Raw genomic sequence first — 24,511 nt, 5'->3', positions numbered from 1 at the left:
CGCTCCGCTCCGCTCGGCTCAACCGCGGCACGCGGCAGCCGCTCAGGGTTTTCAAGCAGCGCGCGCTCAGGGCACTGGCTCCGCCCCGGCGGGGGACTACAAGTCCCAGCATGCTCCGCGCGGGCGGGCAGGCAGCCCGCTAGGGCGCGAGCCCCGCCCCTGTGAGGCGGCTTGGCCCTGTTCGGCCCGGCCCCTTCTCCCGGCCCCTTCTCCTGGCCCGGCCCGACCCGTTCCCTTTTCCCGGCCCCTTCTCCCGGCCCGGCCTAGCCTTTGGTGCCGCCGTGGGGGCGGGCCCGGGGAGCGGCGGGGGCGGGTGTTTGGCTCCCCGGCCAAACGGGTTCTGAATCCCGGTCGTTTGGGCACCGCTCTCGTGTCGGTTACCGGGAGTTTCACAGAACCCTGTTTGCATTTGAAGCCCTGCAGGAAAGGTAAGGGTTTCAGGAGAGCATTTCCCCAGCCACAGATGCTGGGGAAAGGACTGCTGAGGGGACGTGGCGTTCAAGGCTAAACCGTGCCGCCGGCTACTAGCAGAGGGCGTGCAGCCAGTTCAAGCATCTGCAAAAACATTACAACACGTCATACACGGCAGTAGATTCAGTGCTGTAGCACTGAGTTGGCACATCCCGTGCCAAATTTCAGTTCTGCTGTCTCTGTAAATTGTAGGAAAATGGGAAAACGTTGCTTCCTCACGTTGGAACTGACATGGGTGTGTTTGAAAGCTTAGTTTTGGCAATACTTCTTAATACCAATCTTCTATAACCACTAAGTCGCTAGTGCAGAAAATGACGGTCAATATCCCGGAAAGAATCTGTCATCTTAGCATTCAGTGTTTATTTTCAGTTCTTTGTTTTTATCCTTGCTGTCTGGTCACAGTATACAGAGAAGTTTTTCACTTAGTTGTTAACAAAAAAAAAAAACAAACACCAAACCCCAACAAAACCAGCAGAGAAAACACCACATAGTAAGAATGTATTTGTGTCTGTTACTTTGTGACAATGTTTATGTGTAAAGAAGCTAAACACCTGTGTGTCTGGTCTATGTAGGGATATGAGTAAGGAGCTTAAATTCAGTAACCATTAGTTCATACTATTGCTGTAGCTCGTTCTGAATGACTCATTTTGAGATGAAAGTCATACTGAAAAACCTATTTTTGACAACATCACAATGATTGCTCCAGATCGGTTTAGATAGAGCAGAGCAGCCATGACATGCTGTTGCAGACAGCATATGGATAACCACAATGAACATGAAAAGTATAAACGTTAAGTATCCTGGGATCAAAAGGCACCACAGAATTTTGGCTGGACAAAGGACTGAGTTGTGCAGCTAACCCAGCAAGTGGGGAGAGAGAGAGTACATGCAGGTCACTTACTACAAAGGAAGAGGTGAGCGACATGTTACAGCAATGAAACTCTAGGGTTAATGTAAGGATTGATAGTCAAAGTTAGAATTTTAAATCTGTATTTACATACCAGTATAACTACTTTCATTAAAAAAAAAACCCTGAACATCCATATCACATGCTGAAATTTCAAGTGGCGCACAAGGGAATTTTACAAGAATCTCCCAGCTACGCACAAAAAGGCATACATGTAACATTTTTGCTTCACAGATCTAGTTAATGTTTTGGGACATCTCATGCATGGGATTGAGTTCCTATTTAACCATCTCTTGCACTATCTCATTCTGCCTATTTGACACATTAAACACAGTAAATCATAGTCTGGTAGCCAACACATGGTTTACACATACCACAGGCTTGGACAACAAGGGATTCTACAGTGCCAACCTTAATTTCTTCCTACTGGAAATGCACATGTAGAAATGTCTCAGACTGAGTTTACGCCTAATGTTTCTTTTCCTCAGGAAATATGTCTTCATGTATTGCTAAAGAGAACAAATTCAGTCTAGACACTGTAAAGAATGGGAGGAGAATTAGAACATAAGAGAGACTATGCATGCAATACTGAATTATGCAGATTTTCTCTGCACTCATAAACCCCTGCATGTCTGGTTCATTTGTTGAGCTAGTACTCAGGTAAGACTGGAAAAAATACAAGGGTGTCTGCAAGTCTCCAGCTGCAAGTAGTGAGATCACTGGACCAGAAGTCTTGCCAACACTCTAAAATAAAAATAAAATAAAAATTACTACTGCATTGGAGTCAGTGTTTTTATTTACTGATTTTCTGAAATTAAAAAAGGAAGTGTGATGTTTAACTGCTTTATTATGCTGCTTTTAGTGGAGATCTGTGAAGCTGGTTATTGAATCCTGCTTAGGGGACATGTCTGTCTCTATGAAGAGAGTTTGAGAAATCATGATATTGTCTTGGGACAGAGTAAAAGTCATAGAAATAAAGAGGAATCAAGTGCAGTACTTCACTTGAAATTTCACAGAATTTGAATATCTGATATGTTTGTAATTGCAAAAAGGAAACAACTTATTTCTATGTATAAACTTCTTTGTTCCTGAGCAACGTAATTGTACATGCCCCTCCAGGCCTCATAGAATAGCATAAACACCATAAATAACATAAATAAATCAATATTGCATAAATGAAACAACTAGTATAAATACAATAGCACAAATTCACTTTAGAGTACCATGAAAAGCTTTTTTTTTTTTTTTTCCTCTGTTTCCTACACAGGTAGGAACCATCAGATGAGCTTACCCTTGTGTGATGTGTCTGACGTGTCCTGATGAGATCCTGCTCTCTCACTCCGAAAGGCCCAGCCAGACCTGGAAGTGAAGAAAACAGCTCTCCAGCAGTGGGCTGGTCAGAGCACACAGGTACATTTCCCACACCAGCGCCACTCATGTTAGCCACAACACAAGCCACCTGAGACGTTAGTACTGCAGTTCCACTGCAAAGATTCCAAGTTACAACTGAACAACAGATTGTCTGGAGTAAAATGACCAACAACTGACGAGTTTTCAGTTTGCAAGATGTGATAAAGCTGCTTCTTCTTGTTAGTTAATGCAAAGGTATGCTTGCTTAAATTAAAACAAAGTTAGCAGCGAGAAATGTAGCTAGGCCAATATCTACACATAACAGTTAATTTTTATGGTTGTCATCTGTATAGTTCTTTGACTCCGTTACACAGTTGACTCAGTCAGCAGGGCAGAAAAGCAATGTTTCCAGACAGTGAACAGTCAGGCTTAAATTCAATGCATTTTGAAAAAAGCACATCTGAATTGTAACTTCTTAAAATATTGTGTGTGCACTGAGAAATGCATAGAAATAATTTGGCCATAGTGACAGCATAAGATGTTTTAAAGCTGAAAATATTGATTAAATTCCTCTTTAGTGAATCTTATTTCCCTCCATGATTCTACCTATATTTCACATGCTCCAGAAGTTTTAAATTCAATTGCAATTAGAATTCTATTTGGATTAGGATCACTTATCTTAAGACTATGTTCTTACATAAATTCTGACTTTTTTTTCCCCTCAAACTGCTGTGTTCATGGGGAGAACAGATAATCAGGGTAGACAATCTTATATATTCATATCATTCAAAGTGTCATATGCAATTCAATTAAATCTGCTTTTGACAGTTTTCCATAGATTACATTAAAAACAGTCATAAGGTGAGCCTCCAAATCAGAAGCATTGGAGCCAAGGAGCTTGTATTGAAGGAAGACAGCTACAGAATTCTTGCCCAGCTCAGATTTTCCTCTTTGATTCCTTAATCTGTAAGGGTGGGTGGATACCTTGGAGCTGAAGACTTAGCATGATGTGCATTAACATTCAGTTTGTTACAAATGTCTTCAGCCTGATTATCTATGACCCACCTTCGTTACATCTCATAACTTTTGTAAGATCATAGAAGTTCTATGTAATGGCTTTGTTGGTTTCAGTAGAGCTATCTTGACCTAAAACTGGCTAAACATACTGGTCTTTAAGCTCAGCAGTGTCTCTTGGAAGGAAGTAGTCAGATGATAATGCCTAATGGTGGACCTGGCAGTGCTAGGTTAATGGTTGGGCTTGATGATCCTAAAGGTCTTTTCCAAACTAAATGATTCTATCATTCTATAATACTTAGGTGAGTTATTCCTTTAAAGAAAACTGTAGTTTTGCAATTTTGTTTCCCATAGATACCAGGTGAAACTGGGAAGTAGCACAGCACTGTGGTTAGTTACAGGACTAATAATAATATATATAATCCTTTCCTTTCACAAGTACCTTATGTGTCTGGAGAATTTGCTAAGACTAGAAATTACTATGCCAAATCTCTGTTGTATGTTTTCCATTTTCCTGGGCAGTTTTGTCGTAGTGACTGGCTGAATACATTTCAATAGACCTGCAAATATAAAGTGTAGCAGAAACACTTTGTTTCCTTTACAATTGTTTTGAATCGTAATAAAAAAGAAGAGCTATACAGAGTATAGCCCTGTTGACCCCTAATGGAAATGTAAGGTAGGTGCCCAAGATAAGTGTGCTGAAATACCTCTAGAACTGCTTCTTTCTTCATGCTGACTGTAGAGAGGAAATGGGATCACTAGGTCTGATGTAGACAACTAAACTTTACACAGCCAGGGTAAAGCAAAATAAATCTTGTCCTCCCTACTCACTGAAATGGACAAGGACATCTTACAGGTTTTTAGAAAACTTCCTTCCCTACATTGTCTGGTACAGCTGGAATTGGCTTCATGAGATAGATTAAAATACTTATATTTAAAAATATAAATTAAAATAACTAAAATACTTTAAAGTAAAAAAAAAATGGCACTTTGCTGGTGCTCACAATCAGAGCATCTTCTATGATAATAGTAGATCAGATGTCTGGTTTATAATATTTTTTTTCCAAAATTTCAGTGAATTCCCTATTATTGCTACTATATTGTCTTCACTGCCTAAGAATTTGATCACTTTTATTTGAGAAAGTCTCTCTGGGAGTTAGTTGGACCATTTAATCAATTTGTTAGAGATCTGATTTCTTTCTGATGGGAAGCGGTGTTACATTTACTGCACCCTTTATCTGCCTTTTATTGAAATTCCCACTTATGGTCAGCATATTTTCACACTTCTTTTAGCTTAGCTAAGAAGCCAGGCCTTAATAGCACATGCAAACTCATGTACACACTTGTGCACACTTGAGAGAGGTCTAGAGCAAAACATTCTTAAAGCTATATACAGTAGCAAAGGAAATGTTTTTAAAAGCTCCTCATTTATCAGGAAAATATTGTAGCAATAATGTTAGTAAAGTCATTAAAAACCTGGATTATTTAGTCAATATTGCAACTGCCATCTGCTTCAGTCAGTCCAGGCCAAGAGCATGATTTATGTGAGTGGTGCCTCACTTATCAACTAATTCAGTTAAACTGGTAATGCTTTTTGCAGGCTTCAGCCCCTGACAGTTGTGGAAGGGAACAGAAGAAAAGCCATATTAATTTCCAGCATCAGAATCCCAGGTAACCTCATTAGGCTGATCACAGTTCCGATCTGTTTGCTGCTGAGTGAACACAGCTCTTAGATTCATTTTCCAGGGAAGAGATCTGTGAGGATGATTTGGCATTCCCCTCCTGTGCAGACCTTACTGCTTTGGTAAGGTGTGTGTCTATCAGCTTCATGAGAATGTGGTAGTGAAGGGAGCACAGCTCTGCCAGATAATACCTTGTGAAGCTCATTGAGCTGAGTAATGTTTGAAACGAATGCCTGTCAATAACATGCCTGTCTAGAGATGCCATGATCATCTGACCTTCTCTTTGTGTCCTGGGTTTTTCCAGTGATGGCAAAGAACCATTATGTGTTGCCAGTGAACAGCAAGAACAGGCTGCTCATAAGTCACCTAATGGAAATGGGTGTAGGCATAGTTTATGTGACACCCTCTGCTCCTACTGCCAGTGAAAACCCCCTCTCTGCAATCATGGTGTGTTGCCAGCGTTTTGATTGGGTGGTCTGCTGCTTTGCTATGAGTTCTCTGAGTTTGCTTTGAGTGCTCAAGCAGTAATTCTCAGCTATGAGAAGGAGCACCCACAGCCAGTCCTCCTGATACTCGTCATAAAAAACAAATGTATGTATCAGTGTCTAGGGGGAAGGCTGTCCACTTGTTCATGTTCCAAAAATCCTGAATAAGTGGGTAATTTACGTAAGAATGTTTAAATTGCTGTAGTGCCAGGCACAGACTCATTCTGGAGACTTCTCCTTAGTAAGAAGTGACAACCCTCTTTAGTTGCTAGTCACTGAGAAATAGCATTGCAGTAATATGGTAACCAGAAAGCGCGCTCTCATCTGCACCTGACACTGCTCTGCTTTGGGCCATTTTGCCAGAAAAGGAGAATAAAGCTGTGTCCTGCTTATGTCCCTATCCCTTCTGCTTGCTTCAGTATTGGTTTTCACTACAGGACAGTAGGTGAGACTGAAAACAGAACAGAGGTCAAAACCATTTGAAAGATATTGAAGATACAATGCTTTCCAACCCATTTTGCAGAAGGATGGATGGTCTGTTTAGATTTTTTCCCCCAGAACTTATCAGCCCCCTGCTGGAATTTCATTACAATCCCTGCTTCCAAATTATTAATGGCTGAAGGGAGGGAGCAGGTGGGAGATCCTCTCTTGACTCCTCCGGCTGTGCTCCCTACCCTAAAATACAGGGTCTTCTCCCATCCCAGTGAGTCCACAGGGACCTCCAACATAGTGGGATGCACAAAGGACAGAGCCACCATGCCCAAGGGGGCAGGGACATGAGGGGGTCATGGCTGGCTCTCCTGGCTGAGGGCACATGCTTTTCTGCTTCAATCTCCACTTGTTTCTTAACAGATAACGCGTTTGGGACTTGCCTTTTTTCAGTCTGTACTTCTAAGGAAAGAAGACTTACATGCTTATGCCTCTTCCCTGAATGTGTATCTGCAATAAATGTTGAAGCTGTGGAGTTATTTTCATGTATTTTGACAAAGGGCTAGAAGCCTTGAAGATACTCTGTCCAATTCATGAAAGTGTGGAGAGGAGTAGAGTGGAATAGAGTAGAACATTTCAGTTGGAAAGGACCTACAACAATAATCTATTCCCTCTGCCTGACCAATTCAGGGCTGACTGAAAGTTAAAGTGTGTTGTTAAGGGCATTGTCCAAATGTCTCCGAAACACTGACAGGCTTAGGGTGTCAACCAGCTCTCTAGGAAGCCTGTTCCAGTGTTTGACCACACTCTCTCTAAAGAAATAATTCCTGATGTCCAGTCTAAACCTCCCCTGATGTAGCCTGGAACCATTCCCATGGGTCCTATCACTGGATACCAGGGAGAAGAGCTCAGTAGCTCCCTCTCCACCTCCCCTCCTCAGGAAGCTGGAGAGAACAGTGAGGTCCCCCCTCAGCCTCCTTTGCTCCAAACCAGGCAAGCCCAAAGTCCCTAGCTGCTCCTCACAAGATATTCCTTCCAGCTCTTCCACCAGCTTTGTTGCCCTCCTCTGGATGCATTCAAGGACCTTCACACTCTTCTTAAATTGCAGGGCCCAGGACTGCACACAGGACTCAAGGTGAGGCCGCACCAACGCTGAATACAGCCGGATAATCACCTCTTCTGACCAGCTGTGATGCTGCATTCATGCACCCCAGGGTGCAGTTTGCCCTCTCTGCTGACCCATGCTGAGCCTGCTGTCAACCAGCACTACCAGACCCTTTTCTGTGGGCTGCTCGCCAGCCACTCGTCTCCCAGTTTGTGCTGGTGCCCAGCATTACTCCATGGCAGCATATAGAGCTTAGCCTTTTGTTCATGCCATGGAGTGCCCTGGATCTTGCTGCCCTGATCATGCAAACGTATGTACTGCAATTTACAGATCCCTGTCAGTGCAAGCTGTCCTTTGAATGAAAGCTGCAGAAAGGGGTGAGCCTGGGGCACTCTTTGGTCTCCTCTAGCTGTAAGGTTGACATGTGTGCAGGGAATATACCTAGACCTGTAAAACCTGCTTTTTGGAAGCAGACTGTTGTCTGTTTTTCTCCTACTAAAGGAAATGGTTTCCCTCTCACCTGGGAATCAGGAAGATACAGGGGGGAAAGGTATGTGTGTGTGTGTGTGTCAAGAAATGAGCCTTCATTAACTCTGTTGCTAACAGAACTACTTTTCTCCTGCCCCTGCTTGCCTGTTACATAAATGCATTTTGCCCTCCAGTGGTATTTTCTGTCTACAGCTGTAACCTGTGATTAAATCAAACTATGTCCAGTAAAGAACAGCCTTGCAGGCCTCTAATGGAAATTCAGCTGTGCATGGATGCAGCATAGGTGGCTCAGTAAGTGGCAGTCCTGCCTGCTTATTAATCAACCAACACATAATATGAATTAAAAAAATGTTGTTCTCATATCCAGGTAACAGATTTTTTTTTAAGGTGGAACCATTAGCCTGTGTAGATTGCAAGCAGAATAATGGTACAGTGATTATTTACACTTTACCTAATGATTTTCTCTTCAGAGGAAATAGGATATAAGTGGTGGCAGGAAAAGAGGTTGTGGAATAATCACATATTGGTATGTTGCACCTAATGAGTTTCTTTTCCATGATCATAAAGATTATTTTCAGGTGGTTTTGGTAATATATTTAATTTCTCTCTCTAGGGCTACAAGGAGGCCTTTAAGCTACAGACCTGGGGTCTGCTCCTACAGTTACCATTTAAATTGCCATGTTTAGCTGTTTGCTGCTTTTGCATAGGCTCCACAAAATTCACAAATTTTCCACTTAGGGACTAGTCTTACCCATTTATAAACAGATGTATTAGTGACAGGATGTAGGTTTGGTAAAAGATTTGTATTATCTGGATTCATAAGTGGTACCATGAGAAATATGCTGAGCAGCATTCACTCTGATGTGTAAGAATTATATTAGCTAACAGAGTTAATTGTTGCTAGTTATTGAAAATCTTTGTGAAGCTCAGCTGTATTAGCTTTATTTATTTGACAGTGTATATTGATGTGTTCCTCCTTTCTTACTAATCTGTAGCTTACCAAAACTCAGGTAGCCTAAACAGGGATCATAAATTATATCAAAGAAGTTAAAGCAGATGACCAGCTGTAACAGAATGAATCAAGCCATGGAAGCTTCCAGTCAATAGTATGGATCAGCATAATGATTCAGTAACCAGTCTACCTTCCAGAGTGCTAAGGGGTATGTAACACATCTACTCTAGTTCTTGTTATTAACTAGCAGCTGATTCACCAGCCATGTTATTCTCCTTCAGAGAACAACAATTTCCAGGAAGGCAGAAAAGCAAATGCCTGAGGCAGTTACTGCTTCAGCTATGTCAGTCTAATCTATTCCTGTGTTTGTCAGTAGCCTCAGATCCTCACACAAGTCCACTACAGTGCCTGGTCTTGATAGCTTGGGCTGTTATGGATGTATGAAAACAGAGGAAAATGCAGTCTTCCTTGGTCTTTATGATACAGAAGAGGCATGAACAAGTTCTAGTTCAAATTGCTATTTACCTTCATAGCAGACTTTTCTTGTATGCATTGTCATGATGAGGATGTGTGAGCCACAGACATAACACCCAGTGACTAACTGTCTCCCTGAAACTTTAAATGCTTCTCTAATCACCCAGCTCTGATTGCATTAATTTTGAGTAGCCATAAACCCCAATGTCTTCCTGGGGCTAACAGCATATGGACACAACGTTTGTATAATGCATTCATGCTGTGAAATCTCCCTTGACAGTCTTGTTACTCATCAGAGGTTTGTCAGTGCTAAGGTAGGGATGTATGGGAGAATTAAGCTAGGGAGTAGTGTTACGGTTATTTGTAGTACAATCCCAAATCCACACAAAGCACCGCTGAGGTTTGTGAGATTTGTCAAAGCAAGACTAAGTAGCTCAGGGCCTAGCGGCAATTTTTACTTCTTTTTTCAAAATTTACCACATACGTGTCATCAAAAAGCATTTTCCTCAGTTCATATGCAAAGATCTAGGTATGTATATTTGCAGCAATAGTTTGCAGCTACAGCAACTGCATACTGACAAGTGGTACATGCATGCAGGAATATTACCCGTAACATTCACAGAATCCTGCGGGTTCAGTGTGTTTCTAGAGGTACTAGAATGTTAACCCCTCTGTCTGCATGTAAAGTCCCAATATTTTTTTTTTAATTGGGGTTGTGTGTAAATGTTTTAATTTTTAGAAGGAATACCCTTTTATAAAAAAAAACACATAGAAGTAATTATTTTATGATATTTTTGCATAACTATCTGTAGAAGCTTAATAGGAACCTAGTTCATAATTTACAATGAGAAGCCTGAAATAAGATGTGGAAAAGAGGTGCATTTTTAAAATCAGCTGAACCAGTTTACAGTGATTAATACCCATGTATTGCCTATTTGATCTTTAAGAAAATATTGAAACAGACAGACAGTACATCCAATTTTCACAGCCTGTTCTGCACTCCTTACTGAAAATAATGCAAAGTGATACATAGTGAGAAGCAGAATGGGATCCTGCCAGTCAGTGACATGTAGCTGTGAGCTGCTGCAGATCAGTACCAAAGTAAGCGAGAACATCAGGAAAAGAGATCATGCTATGCTGGGACATGGGTGCAAAACTGAATAAGCATCATGGAAGTCTGGATTTTGTTTGACTTTTTCATTTGACTCTACTTGGTTGATTCATTGTGAAAAAAAATCCAGTAGTCTGCCCCATTTCCCTCTACCTTTCTTTCATGTCTTTGTTCCTTATTAGAAATTGCCATATTCCCTCCATTCTTCATGTCGAGATCCTTCACCTTCTTCCTGTATTCCAAAGGACACCCCTGTCCCCACCCTGCCAATCTGTCCTTTAGTCTTTATTTTTCAACTCGGAGGTCTTTCCAGTTTGCAGTCTCCAGTTGTTTCAGTCCTTTTCTCTGCCAGGCATAGCTTGGAATGATTCTGAGTTGAAAGAATGTATTTTCTTAGCCAGGAAGAGATAAGGGATGGCTTCAAATGCTTAGATGGCTGTGCACACAAACAGATCATAGAACCATAGAATAGTTCGGGTTGGAAGGGACCTTAAAGACCATCTAGCTCCAACCCCCCGCCATGGGGAGGGACACCTGCCACTTGACCAGGTTGCTCCCAGCCCCATCCAGCCTGGCCTTGGACACTGCCAGGGATGGGGCATCCACAGCTGCTCTGGGCAGCCTGTGCCAACGCCTCACCACCCTCACAGTAAAGAACTTCTTCCTAGCATCTAATCTAAATGTACCCTCTTTCAGTTTAAAACTGTTACCTCTTGTATCCTATCACCTTTCCTACAGTGAACTGTCAGAAGAATTCCTAGACTTCCCCCAGAAGACCCCAAAAAACAAAACCAGAATTACAGCACCCATTTTTGCCATTAGGCCTCAAACCCCTCTGCATTACCAGTTTTGCTGCCTTTACTGATTATGTTACTATTCTAAGCTTACCTTTGGTGCTTGCTGCTTGTGTCAAGTTTTTTTTAATCTCTAGAAACATACGTCAGTTTACAGAACAAAAGCATGATAAGCTTCTACCATACCAGTGAATATTTTTTTCCCATTTGTGATCCTTCATTGTGAAATTATACAGGTGCAGATTAAGGCTCGGTGCCACGTGGCTGTTTGGCTGAGCCTGGCCTCTAGAGACCTCCAGGCCAAGTGACACGGTCAGTTCAGTTTCAGTTTTGAACGGGCAGAGGCAGGAGGAACTCTCTCTCCCTTTCTTTACAGGCAAATCTTCAAATAGTCCTGCAGGATTACTACCAGTTTAAACCATTGTGGAGTTATCTACAATCAACAGTGAGCTTGGAGCCTGTTACAGTTACTTTGTGCCGTATGCACGTGGACCTCACCCTTGTGCTGAAGAAGACAGGTAGATTTTCTAGTACTTTCCTCCTAGCTGCAGGTGCTTCTGTGCTTTTCTGAACACTATCCCTTTGAGCTAAAATCCTTTGGAAAAGTCCGTTTCGCCATGACGAAGCCCAGAATAGCAGTTCTAGCCTGTATTACTGTGACTTAACATTTTTCCTCTGTCTCCCCAAAACTCTTTAAACCAGTCTGGGGGTCATCGAACTCCTCCAGACTCCCAAGTCTGCCCAGAGCCTGAGCTGTGCCAGATTGGCAATTACACAAAGCTCTCTGTCCATATATCTTTAAAGCATGCTCTAGTAGTGTTAACAGCTTGATTCAGTCATTAACAAAAAACTGCAAAAAGCCAAGCCAACTGCTGCAGGTGACAGCAATCAATTTGGCAGGGTGGAAAGGGACAGCTGTGTCCTTGTATTTAAGGGGAGAGCCTGAGGCAAAGGAAACCTGAGTCCTGCTGAGGCAGGTGAGGAGCACCTGGGAGTTGGTGTTGTTGATTTATATAACTTGGTGCTGGGCCCTACTGCACCTGAGGTAAGCTGTTCCTTGACTTAGACACTCTGTGTGTGCAGTTTGCTTTTCCAAGAAAAGGGATTTTGAATAATGCTTGAAAATCGTCCTTTCCCCCACATTTCTGGTAATGCAAATGGAGAACTAGCAGATGAATATTTGTGCCTCAGGGAAACCTAGGGAAGCATGAACTAACCAAGGACTTGGAGAAAAGCTTGTTTTAAGCCAGTAGCTTAAGTAAAAGGACCCCTTAACTGAAAGGTCAAAAAGAAACTAAAAAAGCTGTTAGTCATGCTCTGCAGGAAAGCTGTAGATTAGATTCTCAGGGATCAGATTCCAGTTCACAGACTTTTGCAGGACTTTCACCCCAGAAAGAAGTCAGGAAGATAGATGTTTGCTTTTCATGCACAGGTTCCTCAGTGCGGATCAGCTCAGTAGGTAGCAGAGGTTGCCTCTAAAAAGCCAGCAGGATTCCCTCGTAGTGGGAAAAGAATATCTTGCTACATTATTTGGGTGAAATTGCCCTCTTCTTTTCTTAGAGTAGGCGGCTGATGGGAGGGTGCTTCCGTACGGCACCTTGCCTTCTCAGTCTTACTGCCTGCTCTCAGGCCAGATGTTGTGGACAGATTCTTGCAGATCTTCAGTTCTTTCTTACTCTTCCCCCTTGTCTGCTCCTCCTATCCTCTGCATTTCTGCAGGTGATGTAATGTTAGGAGCAGGACAGACAACAGGGCAGCCTGCCTCACCTGTGCATCTGTTTACATATTCCTCATCTGGCCTATATTAAGGTGTTGGAAGTTAAAAGTATCCTTTTTTGATTCTGCTCTTCATTGACTTTATTCACCCATTTTACATCTGTCCAACACAGTTACACTCAAGACTCTGATCTTTCTAGGGATGTAATATCTTCAAACCAGAAAGCACTGTCAGCACCTTGCTGAATTCCAGCTTCCCAAAAAATGGCAGAGTTAGCCAAGGCTTAAAAATATCATAGTTCTGTTGAAGAGAATAGTCACTCCTTATTGCACTCACTGGTACCTATCTGTAATGCTATTAGATTAATTCGGCCTGCAGCATAGCTAGAGACAGAGCTTGGAAGCACTCAGTTTTTGTTGTCTGCTAGAGAAGCCCAGTGCTAGCCTGAGCTGCTATAGCCTCTAGTTTCTATAACCGTGTGGATATTTCACAAGGGTCAATGAGATACAGATGTTACAGCAAATTTTGTTAAAATTTTCTTACATTTCAGAGGTGGAAAAAAGGGAGGCTTTGGTGGGAGAAAATGATATCAAGTATTTTTCTGGGATCTAGTGATTCTCTGGGATCAGATAGAATGATCAAATAGTGTTTGTGCTTTCTGGGAAAATGAAGGAGGCCCAGTAACCTCCCATTTCCCTTGCTCTGTTATTCTGGGAGAATCTTCTCTTTTGGAAACACTGCATCAGTTACATCTAACCATACTAAGTGCCCTGTTCATTTTTGTTTCTCGTATAACTACTCTTTCTTCTTTGTGCGACAGGGAATAAAAACAGGTTAATCAGTTACTGGTTATTCCAGCAACAGCTGAACAGTCTCTTATGTGTTCCCAGCTGTAAGTAATCTGAAATCTGTCTTTTGCTTTTATGTAGGTACTGATAGATTCCATATTGCCAAGCCTTCCAGCAGCAAATGAAGAATATGACTTTGTTCTTCATTTCCATTATATATTTGCTTTTGAAAGCCACTGGCACCAAAGAGGTTATATTTGGTCATAATAATTTCACAGAATATCAAGTGGGTAACATGAACCTGATTCTCTCTGTCCCACATGGTGGGTCAATGGAACCCAAAGACATCCCTGATCGAGAAGCTGCCTGTTTGGATGCAAACACATCCTCTTGTATCTTCTCTCATAAGTGTCCGCCTGGAAGTAATCAAAATTATAAGAAATGCAAAGTGTCTACCAACCAAGACAGGTATACTATAGAAGTGGCTCAGGCTCTTGCTGAAGAAATTAATGAAATTACTGATGGCTTCTTCCCACATATTGTTATAAACCACCTACAGAGGTTCAAGATGGATGCTAACAGGGAAAAGGAAGAAGCCTCCTTTGGAATTCCCCAAGCAGAACAGTCCTGGGAAGAGTATATGGGATTTTTGACCACTGCAAAATCACAGATGACAGGGGGCCTGATTCTGGATATCCATGGACAAGCACATCCTGAACGGTGGATAGAACTAGGTTACACACTTCCAAAAACTTCCCTTAACTCAGGTGTCTTTTCTGCATCAAGTTCCTCAATTAGCCATCTAGCCAGTCAGCTAGTCAATGTGTCTTCTGAGAATTTAGTTGCAGGGAACAGAAGTTTGGGTAAATATATTGAAGAACAAAATAACAGTTATGTTTGCGTGCCTTCTCCGTCCAATCCTAGCCCAAATAACGGGAGCTATTATAGTGGTGGATATATAACAAAGACTTTTGGTTCCCGTAGTTCTGGCACTGTTGATGCCATTCAGCTTGAACTACCCCAGTGGGTGAGGGCAGCTGAAGAACGTCACAGATTTTGTAAAGCACTGGCAAGGGCTGTAATGAAATTCTGGCAAACTAACTACTGCAGCCAGTACAACCATGAATTTCTGCCGTGCTGAAAGAGGCTGTTTGGTTAAGATACCTTTCTGTAATACAGTTATGATCTGGAACAACTGATACACCTGGAACATGTAAGCCTGCAAAATAACTGTGGATGCTGGTGGAAAGACACTAACCTGCAAAGAAATACAGAGCCATCGACATAGAGAAAATCCACAGCTAATACCAACAAATCATTTAACACACAGCGTTGTGCTCAATACAGCATCGAAAAGACTGCTTGAAGATGGGTGGGTGTATTTGGAAGTATCACTTGCCTGGTATGCTTCTCTGTGCTCAATTTCTTTCCGGTACATCCTTTTTTCTTTAGCACACAATAAACAAGTATTCTTCTAATGAATTCCTTGCAGTGCAGTGCCTTAGTAGATTATCTTTTGAAAGAAATGAAGTGTCTCTGCTTTTCCTGTGACAGTTAAGAAAAACAATTGGATAATATAATTGTGTAAAATGTTTGGGGCTAGGACCAGTTTCCATTTGGTATTTATAAACCCCAGGAGTTGGAACTTCTCGAGTAAACAGTAATGCTGAGGAATGACACGCAGTCTGAACACACTTCAGGTTTTGTTAATTTAATGAATTATGGAAAAAGAAGTCGGAGAGCATTATAGCACTATAATTTTGTCACAGTTTAAATAACACAACAGTAAGGTAGTAACTGAATGGAAGGCTGTTAAAGATAACACAAGTCATGCATTTTTGACAGTTTTCCTTGCAGTGTGGTTCCCTCCTGAGAGCTGGTTCATTGATTTCATTCGGCATAGGATTAAAGAATTAGTTGTTACTGGGAACAGTATTACATTATGGATGGGCTGTTCTGCGCAGTGGAGAGTATAGTGGCATAAGTAGACATGAGTACAAATCAGCTCTTGGAAAACAGGCAATTAATAAGAAAAGCAAAGGGAGCAGGCAGCAAGACTGAAAAGAGTTAAATTCAAAAATTAAGAACCTATGAAGTCCCAGCAGCGCCTAAAGGTTTGGTAAAAAGAAAAGAATGAGTAAATAGTTCTGAGTAAACAGTCAGTTCTAGGTAAGTAAATAGTCAGTTAATAAACCAAAGTGGGATATCTGCATGTTGCAAACACAGTAAAATATTTTAGTTCTAACTATAAACAGGGACAATACCAAAGAGAAAATCTTATGCAATTACAAAGCATAATGTGTAAAAGCATCAAAAGAAATGGGTAAGGATCTCTGAACCTGAACTGTTCATCTTAAATAATCTTTGAAGACTAGGCAATTTTCAGGTAACTGGAAGAGGGTTGATGTAGCTGTCTTACAAAGGCAAACAGGACTCAGGGAACTGCAGGGGGGGTTACCTTTCGCATGCTAACTGCTAAATCACGGGGTGCATGAAGGGAACACAAGTAACAAATGGAGATTACACTTTTTCTGGTGCTGCTTGGTTTGTCAGACAAGTTCAGGTTTAGTTTTAACCACAAGGTTGGTTAGTGTGGTGGGTTGACCCTGGCAGACACTAAGTGCTCACCCAGTTGCTTGCTTACTTGTCCCAGTGGGATGGGGGAGAGATTTGGAAGAGTAAAAGTGAGAAAACTCATGGGTCAAGATAAAGACAGTTTTAATAGGTGAAGCAAAACTGCATGTGCGAGCAAAGCAAGATAAGGGATTAATCCACTACTTCCCATCAGCAGGCAGATGTTTATCCGCTTCCTGGGAAGCAGGGCCTCAGCACGCATAATGGTTACTTGGGAAGATAAACACCATAACCATGAATATCTTGCTTTCCTCCTCCATTCCATGAGCTCCTGTTGCTGAGAAGGACATTATATGGTATGGAATATCTCTGGCCAGTTCAGATCACGTGTCCTGGCTGTGTCCTCTCCCAGGTTCTTGTGCACGTCCAGGTTACTTGCTGGGGGTGGGAAAAAAACACTTTGAAATCCAGAACACAGCCACCATATAGGCTGCTGTGAACAAAATAAGGTTCATCCCAGCCAGACCTGGTACATTTGATCATAGGATTTTTAAATATACTCCCACAGGATATTTTGCTAAAAAAAGAAGCAGTATTACCCCAAAATCCACCATAGCCCTACAACAAGTTGAAGACAGGTAAATCGTTGCAAGCCATTGTATAGTCAGCTTATCAGAAGACAGTCTTTCCAAGGAGGCCAGCAGATCAAGCACTGTTCATTACCAGTAATATAGGAAAACCACTACTTTCCCCAAAATAGTGGGTAACAATGGCACTGGTTACAAGGATTATCCTAAATAGTCATTAAAGTGACACACTTGGCAAAGATTTGTACCTTTAGCCAGACAACAGATGATAGAATATGTATTCTGTGACCTGTGCCATATTGTGACATTGTCCTGGAATGCTAAAATGCCAGGAAAGATTCAGAGAATCATGACAGATAATTAATTGAATATGAGCTCAGCATGCACTCTTCTGGCTTAGAGGATGAACATGCTCTTTGAAAGCACAAGCAAGGAACGAACAGGCAGAAACAGCAGGGCACATTAACTCCTTGCTGTGTATCTGATGCTTATGAGATTGTGAATATAAAATGGAGTTCTGAGGCAAACACTTAAAGTAAAAATAACCACTGTGATGGCAAGAGATAAAAAGGCTACAGAACTCTGCCTTGCAATGAGAGACTCACAAAGCTCCTATTACAGTTAACTTTGCTACCAAGAGTAATTGGGAGGCTCATAGAACCTGAGTAAGGGAGAACACCGTTTGTGTTTTGCTTCTGCCATCAAAACAGCTCACAGAGCGCGGGGTGTAATTCCTCTGTATCACACTCACCTGAGTTTCTGTTTCATAGGGGCTTTTGGGGGGAACAGAAACAGAGGCCTTGGGGAGCATCTGCAGGGATGTGGAGCCAGACCTGTGCAGAGCCTATTGGAGCTGCCAGGGATTCTTAGTTCAGACCAGTTAGTGTAACACACTGCTCCCCAACCCCGGCTGGGTCCTGAAGGAACGATTTTACATAAAGCCAAGATCCCTTCCCCTTCTGCCATGTGCTTTCCCAAGCAGAAGGGTGGCTCATTATGCAGCATGGGATGATAGGTGCTGTTCACTATGATGCTATTATTAACTGTGCTAGTTAAAGATTTGGATTTCCTATTTAGATGAAAATAGAGAATAAAGCATAAGAAGACTGAAGTTTAGTTGCTGTGCTATGGAAGAAGGGACAAAACTATGTATTGGTTTCTTAAATGTTGGTGAGGAGATCAGTTTCCAACATTTGCCAGTTCTTTTTCAGTGCTATCCAAAAGTTCAGATTTAGAATAATGGTTCAGGGTCCATTCATAAAAATAGGGAAGATGTTAAGTGGATTTTAGCACATCCTGGGGCAGAACAGTTTGAGACTTTCAATTAACACAAAATCCACCACAACAACGTTGTTACTAACCCCATCATTAAGTAAACAGCCACTGGAAACTGCTGAAAAGGAGTATGATTTCTGATCACCCTAAGTTATGCTGAATATCTTTTACAAATTTTGGCCTTTTTTGCAACTGTTCAATGTAAGGAGTTCATATTGAATCACAATAATGATAAAATAATACTTTTATATTTTCACCTTCATTACACCCTGATTCATACGCATAGACCTTCCTTTAAACATATCTACCACGCCCTGGGCTTGGTTTGTACTGTATAATAAAAATGATGAAAATAATTGGGGTCAATTGAGTTGACCTACAGTGCTTTTTACTGTTTTAAACCTCCATAGCTAAGATTTAAATTGGTGCAACAAGAAATCAGGATTTTGCCCATTAACCTGAACTGACAGGCAGTAAATTGATCAGAAAACCTAATTTAAAAATATCTTATCTAAACAGATTTTCCCTACTGTGACATGCTACTGTATTTCTAAAACAAAGTAGCATAAACCAGAAGTAATCTGTGCTGTTAAAAATGGATTTTGGGGGTAATATGGGCATTTTATTCTGTTAATCGTTCTGGTCAAACAAAAATATTGGCACTAAAAGTATTAGAACGATAATTCTGAAGACTTGTCTGCATAGCATTAACAAAACAATTGCAAGGAGCTTTGCTTGGGTTTTGCTTTTTCTGTTTCTGTAACTGTGTTTAATTAGTATAAAGTTAGCTCAGCTGAAAATAGTGTTAACTTTAAAGTTACAGATAGCATGTTCCGTGCTGCTGTGACCTAAATCCAGGTACCTTTAAAAAAGTCTGTTTCTCACTATTTGAAGCTAGTTCTCAATCTTCCTTCTGTCTTCTCTCCAGCTGATTAACAGGGAAATCTAAATGTTTCTGGAAGAAGACATTTGACTAGGATACTGTGGCATATATGTGCTACCTGTGGAACACACCACCAACTCTTTGCTTATCCAAGGACACCAAAGCTCCTGAAACATGAGAGAAAGGTTAGAGCAGTACCTCTGGAATAACATTTATTGTTCTTCAGAGAAGTCAGTATGCCTAGCAAAAGAAGAATTTTATGGCTCTGAATCTTTTAGCAGTTAATCACAGTAAGGTGCTTTTCCTTCTTAACCATCAAAAAGTGGAGGGAGGTGGGCTTTTCGGTATCTTGTTATAATCATACACTGGCTTCGTTATAATTTTTTCTCTGCATGAAGGACTTTTCAGGTATATGCACGTTTGGGGAACATCTGTTAATAGCACTTATAACTTGATTTGTTAATTAAAGTTCTAAGATCTTATCTTAGGGACTTATATGACAGTTATCCACGAAGTGAACTGTAGTAGCATCATGAAGATGACTGACTTGACCCAAGAGAAGCTGCTGTATCCTGTAAAGAACAGAGCCTAGCATCCATAAGTAGCACAGCCTTTTGGAGGATGCTTGGCTAGCTATCCATTACACTATTTGGTACAATAAATCCAGAGGAATCAAGTTACTCTGGAGGTGACAGCACACAGAGTATATAGAATGGTAAGACTATTGTGCAGAGTGTGGCCACCAGTTCTCTGCACAGTTAAGCAGGCTTCTCGTTTGCTTCCAGTCTGTTTAATTAATGTTGTAAATGTATGATAGCCATTCTCTTTTACTGAAATATTTGAAGTCCTCAAAAAGCAGTCACAGTTTGACACAGACACGTAATTTGTGGAAAATGTCTTTAAGGTCAGCTGGATTACTCATAGTATCTTTGATTTCAGAGGTTTCAAACTAGCTGCTGTTCAAATGGACTACAAGGGTTAGTCCTTGAAACACAGCCAAGCACTTCTCTATATTAATGAGTTACTGTTTCAACTTCAGTGGGACTACTCACATTAGTAAGAACTCTATGGAATAATAAGTGTTAGCAGGATACCAACCTAAATGGGGTAACAGTAGAGCACTTTAGAGATTTCCCATTGTCCCAAAGTGCTTTGGTGAAAAGGCAACCTAAGAATGTACATGGTATATGAGATCTTACCACTAAAGCATGCATGACTTTTTAAGCCCCAAAGTAATTTTTCCCAGATTTGGACTGCTTTATTACTAAAAACACCATGTATGTTGCCTCTGAAGATTCCTGCTGCAGTATTTATGTTCATTTGGTCAACCCGCTAATTGATGAACCAGGGAGCTCCAGGACTGGAAATATGACTTAAGGTAGAGGGCCAAGGCTCTCTGGCGTGATTTGTAACTAGCCCACATCACTTGAGAACTCTGTCCAGGAGGAGAGGGGTCCAGTACTGCTATTCAACACATAACAGTTATGCCAGTGACAGAACGTCATGGTCAGAGGTAGGTGAATATATCCATAACATCCCAGCAAATTTGAAAAGACCATTTTTAAAACTGAAAGATTAAATTGGGTTTATTCTTACAGAAGGATTTGGGTTTTGGTTGAAACTATTCACATGAAACTTTTTTCAATAATTTTTTTGGCATCCCAGAAGTATATCAGCTTGTGGAACTGGAAGGGGAATAGGCTGCTAACCTGAACAGTGTACACCACATACAGACCCTAATTAGGCTAAAATCTGAGACAGTTATCTAGTCATCAGATTCAAATCCCGAGTATCACCTAATCCTGTCACCTAGTCATAATAAAGAAGAGATTTATTCATGCTGTGTAAAAACATTTTTTTAAAGGATTTTTCTAAATAACTCATAGGAAATACTAATATTTTTTCTGACCTTCAGGTGAAAGGTACTTTTAAAATGTTTTTAGAACTGCTCCCCCTGTCGTACATGTATGTACAAGTATGAGATCTTACTTGTCCCTGTCCAGCATGACAGAATATTCAGACTTCTTTTCCATGGGATTCCCTTTCTCTTTAATTATAGTAGGAAAGTTATTAACATCACAAGGTTAAATCAACCAACTGGTATCTGATAATTCAGACTTCTTGGGTTGTCCAAAGTAACGAAGATAGTATCTATTTGTGGCACGCCAGAGCCTACAGACACAGTAGAAGCAGTGCCAAAGGACAGAAAGGAAAAACGGATACTTATAGAAGGGGTACAAAAGTGGGAGAATATCTGTCTACGTTACCAACTTCTGCAGCACTGTTCCAGAGTTCAGTATGCTAGCTGAGAGACAAAAATCCATGAGATTGAAGTTGAGAGTAAAAAATCTCAGAAGGATGTCGTAAAAATCAGAAAACAAACAGTTCATCTTTATAATTACAAAACTGAGGAGTAAAAGCACCATTATTCTGAATTGCTCTTAACAGTAAGTAACCAGAGCAGGATTTACACAAAATTTGCTCATTGATTCTCCCCAAAAACCAAAAGAAACCCCTTCAAATGTACTTGTTAGCCAAGAGAGAATTACAGTTGTCTATAAAGCATCTTCAGACTGCAATGGTTTAATTGCATAAGCATCGAGTAGATGCAATGCTTAGGACCCGTGTCAATTTAACAAGTATTGAAAGCTGAGACAGGATTAGAACAGGAGGTCATTTCTTAAATGATGGGGCTGTTACCTATGCATTCAAGATCACCTTGCTGAAAGAAAATGACAGTCTGCAACAGTCTGACTTCCTGAAAAACCTGGAAGTGTTGCATTGAAAAATTAGAACAGAAAATACACCCAATGTTGTGTTTTATTTGTTCTAGCTTATATACAAGTCCAGCAAGAAGAGGGACTTTGGAGGCAGTTCAACTGATTTACCATAGCTGTAAGAAATATTAGTCATCTTTGTACCTGACTGGACCATCAATATGTGCTGTCACTACCACATTTTTCTCCTCTTCATGGAATAAGTCAACCACTTAGTAGCGTGTGCCCTCCAGTATAGCTCCTCCTTTATTTTCTGAGGCAAAAAGCAACACAGCCACGTTTCGGGCAGTTCTGTGTGCCACCATGGTTACTAGTTTACTGGATTTATCAGCATGGCTTTTAGAAAATTAAAAGAAGTGTGAAAGCAATCCCGCCACAAAACAGCCTGCAAATGGTATGTGGCAGAAACACCACTCAGGGGACATGGATAAATTAATTCTTAATGTAGCCTCTTTGAACACAAGGGAATAATGCTAACAATATTTTACTTCTGTTTGTCTCATTTTTCACAGCATCAAGTTATTATTTCAAGCTGAAGACATGACCTTTATGTGCAGGAAACACTTTTAGTCCCTGTAGAGCTCTGAATCCATTTTTCTCTGTTTGTCTTATCTTGGTACACTGTTCAAGTAAAGAAAATATGTCAGATTTTTCCTTACATTTTTACTGTTTTGTTGATCCTCTAAGAATGAGGCAATGCTCTAGTGCATAATATCATAATATGTCCCTCTGGTTAAGAAAGAAAAAAGCAAAAACATCAATATATTTCATTAATGGTACACATTCACAATTAAACCATTGCAGTCATTGCTACGACATGCTCTTGGTAGGCACTGGGCAGGATGAAGCAAAGATTACAAGTCAGTGAAAGTTACTTTAAGGTGAATGTCAGTATCTCATTGTCAAGCACAGAGTAGAACATAATGGACAATTCATTAATATGCAAAGAAATATATATACTCTTTGTGGACAATGTGTGGCTGCCTGGATAGGTTTGAAATGGAAAAAACAGTTTTTTCTTAAATGACATGAGTGAAAACTAAGAGTCATCCTGTCAAGATGCATGAACTAGGTATGAGAGCTTCCCGGGGGTTAAACTGGTTTTCAATCCTGGTAAAACAAAGTTGGATTAATTTCATACATAGTGAAAGCTTAACGTTTTACAACCTTTTAGTGCATTCACGAGACGCTAGAACTGAAGAGCCATTTTCCTTGTGACCCACAACGGCTCAGTTTCCCGCCTAGGCTTCCTTTTTCCTGATGAAGTTGCCTCTTATCTCTCATTTTCACTACTACACAGAGGAATCTTTTCTGTAATTCCACCTTCTATAGTGATCACTGGCTTCCTGGGCTGTACATTTGCAAGCCAGCAAGGAGGCTGACAGAGAAGTTGACCTTTTCGTAACAAGGAAAAATCTGTAATGGGAACACGGAATTGGCAGTAGCACTGCAGATAAAAGAGAAGAGTGCGGAAAACATGAAAAGCAAATACACAGCGGCACAGGCACAAAAGGACAAAGGGAGAGTATCAGATGATTGGTAATAGGGTAGATACTTTTTCACAACTAATTAAAGTCCTGTTCAGTGCATGCTGCCTTCCTGGACCCGTTTACTGCTTTGAGTCAGTGGGGAGTGGAAATTCCTCCTCATTTTCAGCATCAACGTCAAGCTACAGCTCAGTTTCGAAATAAGTGGGGGAAAAACCCCAACTTACTCCATCCAGCGTCTGACCGCCTAAGAGCAGGAAGGTGGCAGGAAAGAGTTCTAACAGGTATTTTAGAAGCAAAGTGACACAGTAACAGACAGCAATCTCATATGAGAGATGCAGAAGAGGAAAATTGCCAGGCTGATTCTAAAGGTTTGGAGGAGAATTAGACAGCAGATAAACTGTTGGACTTTCTGCCAATTGATTTGGTGTGAATTTAAAAGTCTAACAACGAACGGCTTGCAGAGACCACATGTGCTTTCCTCCCTTATATAGCAGCAAACTGCTGAAGCCATTACTGCACACTCCATATCAGGGTCTGAATCATGGTCCAGTGGAAGCTGCAGGGTTTTTTATTTAGTTTTTTTACCACAGATATGAAATTTTTGCTTCTTCTTAGCAATAATCTTTGCCCTTGGTATTAATACAGTAATTCAGATGGAAAGTATATGCAAGGCTTGTGAGTGAAGAAAATTGTAATGTCTTTTATGAAAAGAATTCTACTGATAATGCTATTAACACGAACCTTTAATCTACCATCCTTTCATATTAGAAAATACCTTTTTCAATTATTTAATCATAGCTTTAATGCAGAAAGTTTGGCAGCATTTGGACCTTCATTTCCATATTTCTGGCACATTTACAGCATGATATTTTGTGGCCCTACAGACTGTCCTGAACAGAATGACTTAACATGTTACTCACTCTTACTGCCTGCCAAAAGCATTTTAGTGGAGATGCCTGTACATAGTGCTGTCAGAGGAATGGAAGGATATTTTGAATATGGCACAAGTCCTTTCACTGTTTCCATAAAATAAACAAACAATAAATAAACACATATTTCTCTTTATAATAACAAAAAAAAAAAAAATCGATGCATCAGAAGCTGAGTGCCACGATCTATTTGACCTATTCAATATTACTCGGCTCATGTATTCAGAA

The 24,511-nt window shown here is 40.8% G+C and overlaps 1 protein-coding gene and 1 long non-coding RNA gene across 2 annotated transcripts in view; one reads left to right on the top strand and one right to left on the bottom strand.

The window, feature by feature from the left end:
* The first annotated feature begins 145 nt into the window (after window positions 1-145).
* Window positions 146-5,336, top strand: LOC308064781. The gene is made up of 3 exons (XR_013928522.1): window positions 146-428; window positions 2,646-2,788; window positions 3,557-5,336. It is a non-coding gene; the product is annotated as an uncharacterized lncRNA (long non-coding RNA).
* An 8,823-nt stretch (window positions 5,337-14,159) lies between these two features.
* Window positions 14,160-24,511, bottom strand: part of WDR64 (WD repeat domain 64) — a 76,063-nt gene continuing 65,711 nt past the window's right edge. The window contains 7 exon segments of the mRNA XM_080388015.1: window positions 14,160-21,171; window positions 21,175-21,345; window positions 22,014-22,078; window positions 22,081-22,117; window positions 22,524-22,565; window positions 22,568-22,593; window positions 24,275-24,414. Of these exon segments, the coding sequence (XP_080244141.1) occupies window positions 21,073-21,171; window positions 21,175-21,345; window positions 22,014-22,078; window positions 22,081-22,117; window positions 22,524-22,565; window positions 22,568-22,593; window positions 24,275-24,414 (580 nt within the window). The 3' untranslated portion in view covers window positions 14,160-21,072.

This window comes from Falco punctatus (genome assembly GCF_963210335.1).
Source record: "Falco punctatus genome assembly, chromosome: 5".
Lineage (NCBI taxonomy): Eukaryota > Metazoa > Chordata > Aves > Falconiformes > Falconidae > Falco > Falco punctatus.
This window is presented reverse-complemented; position numbering and strand designations above follow the sequence as displayed.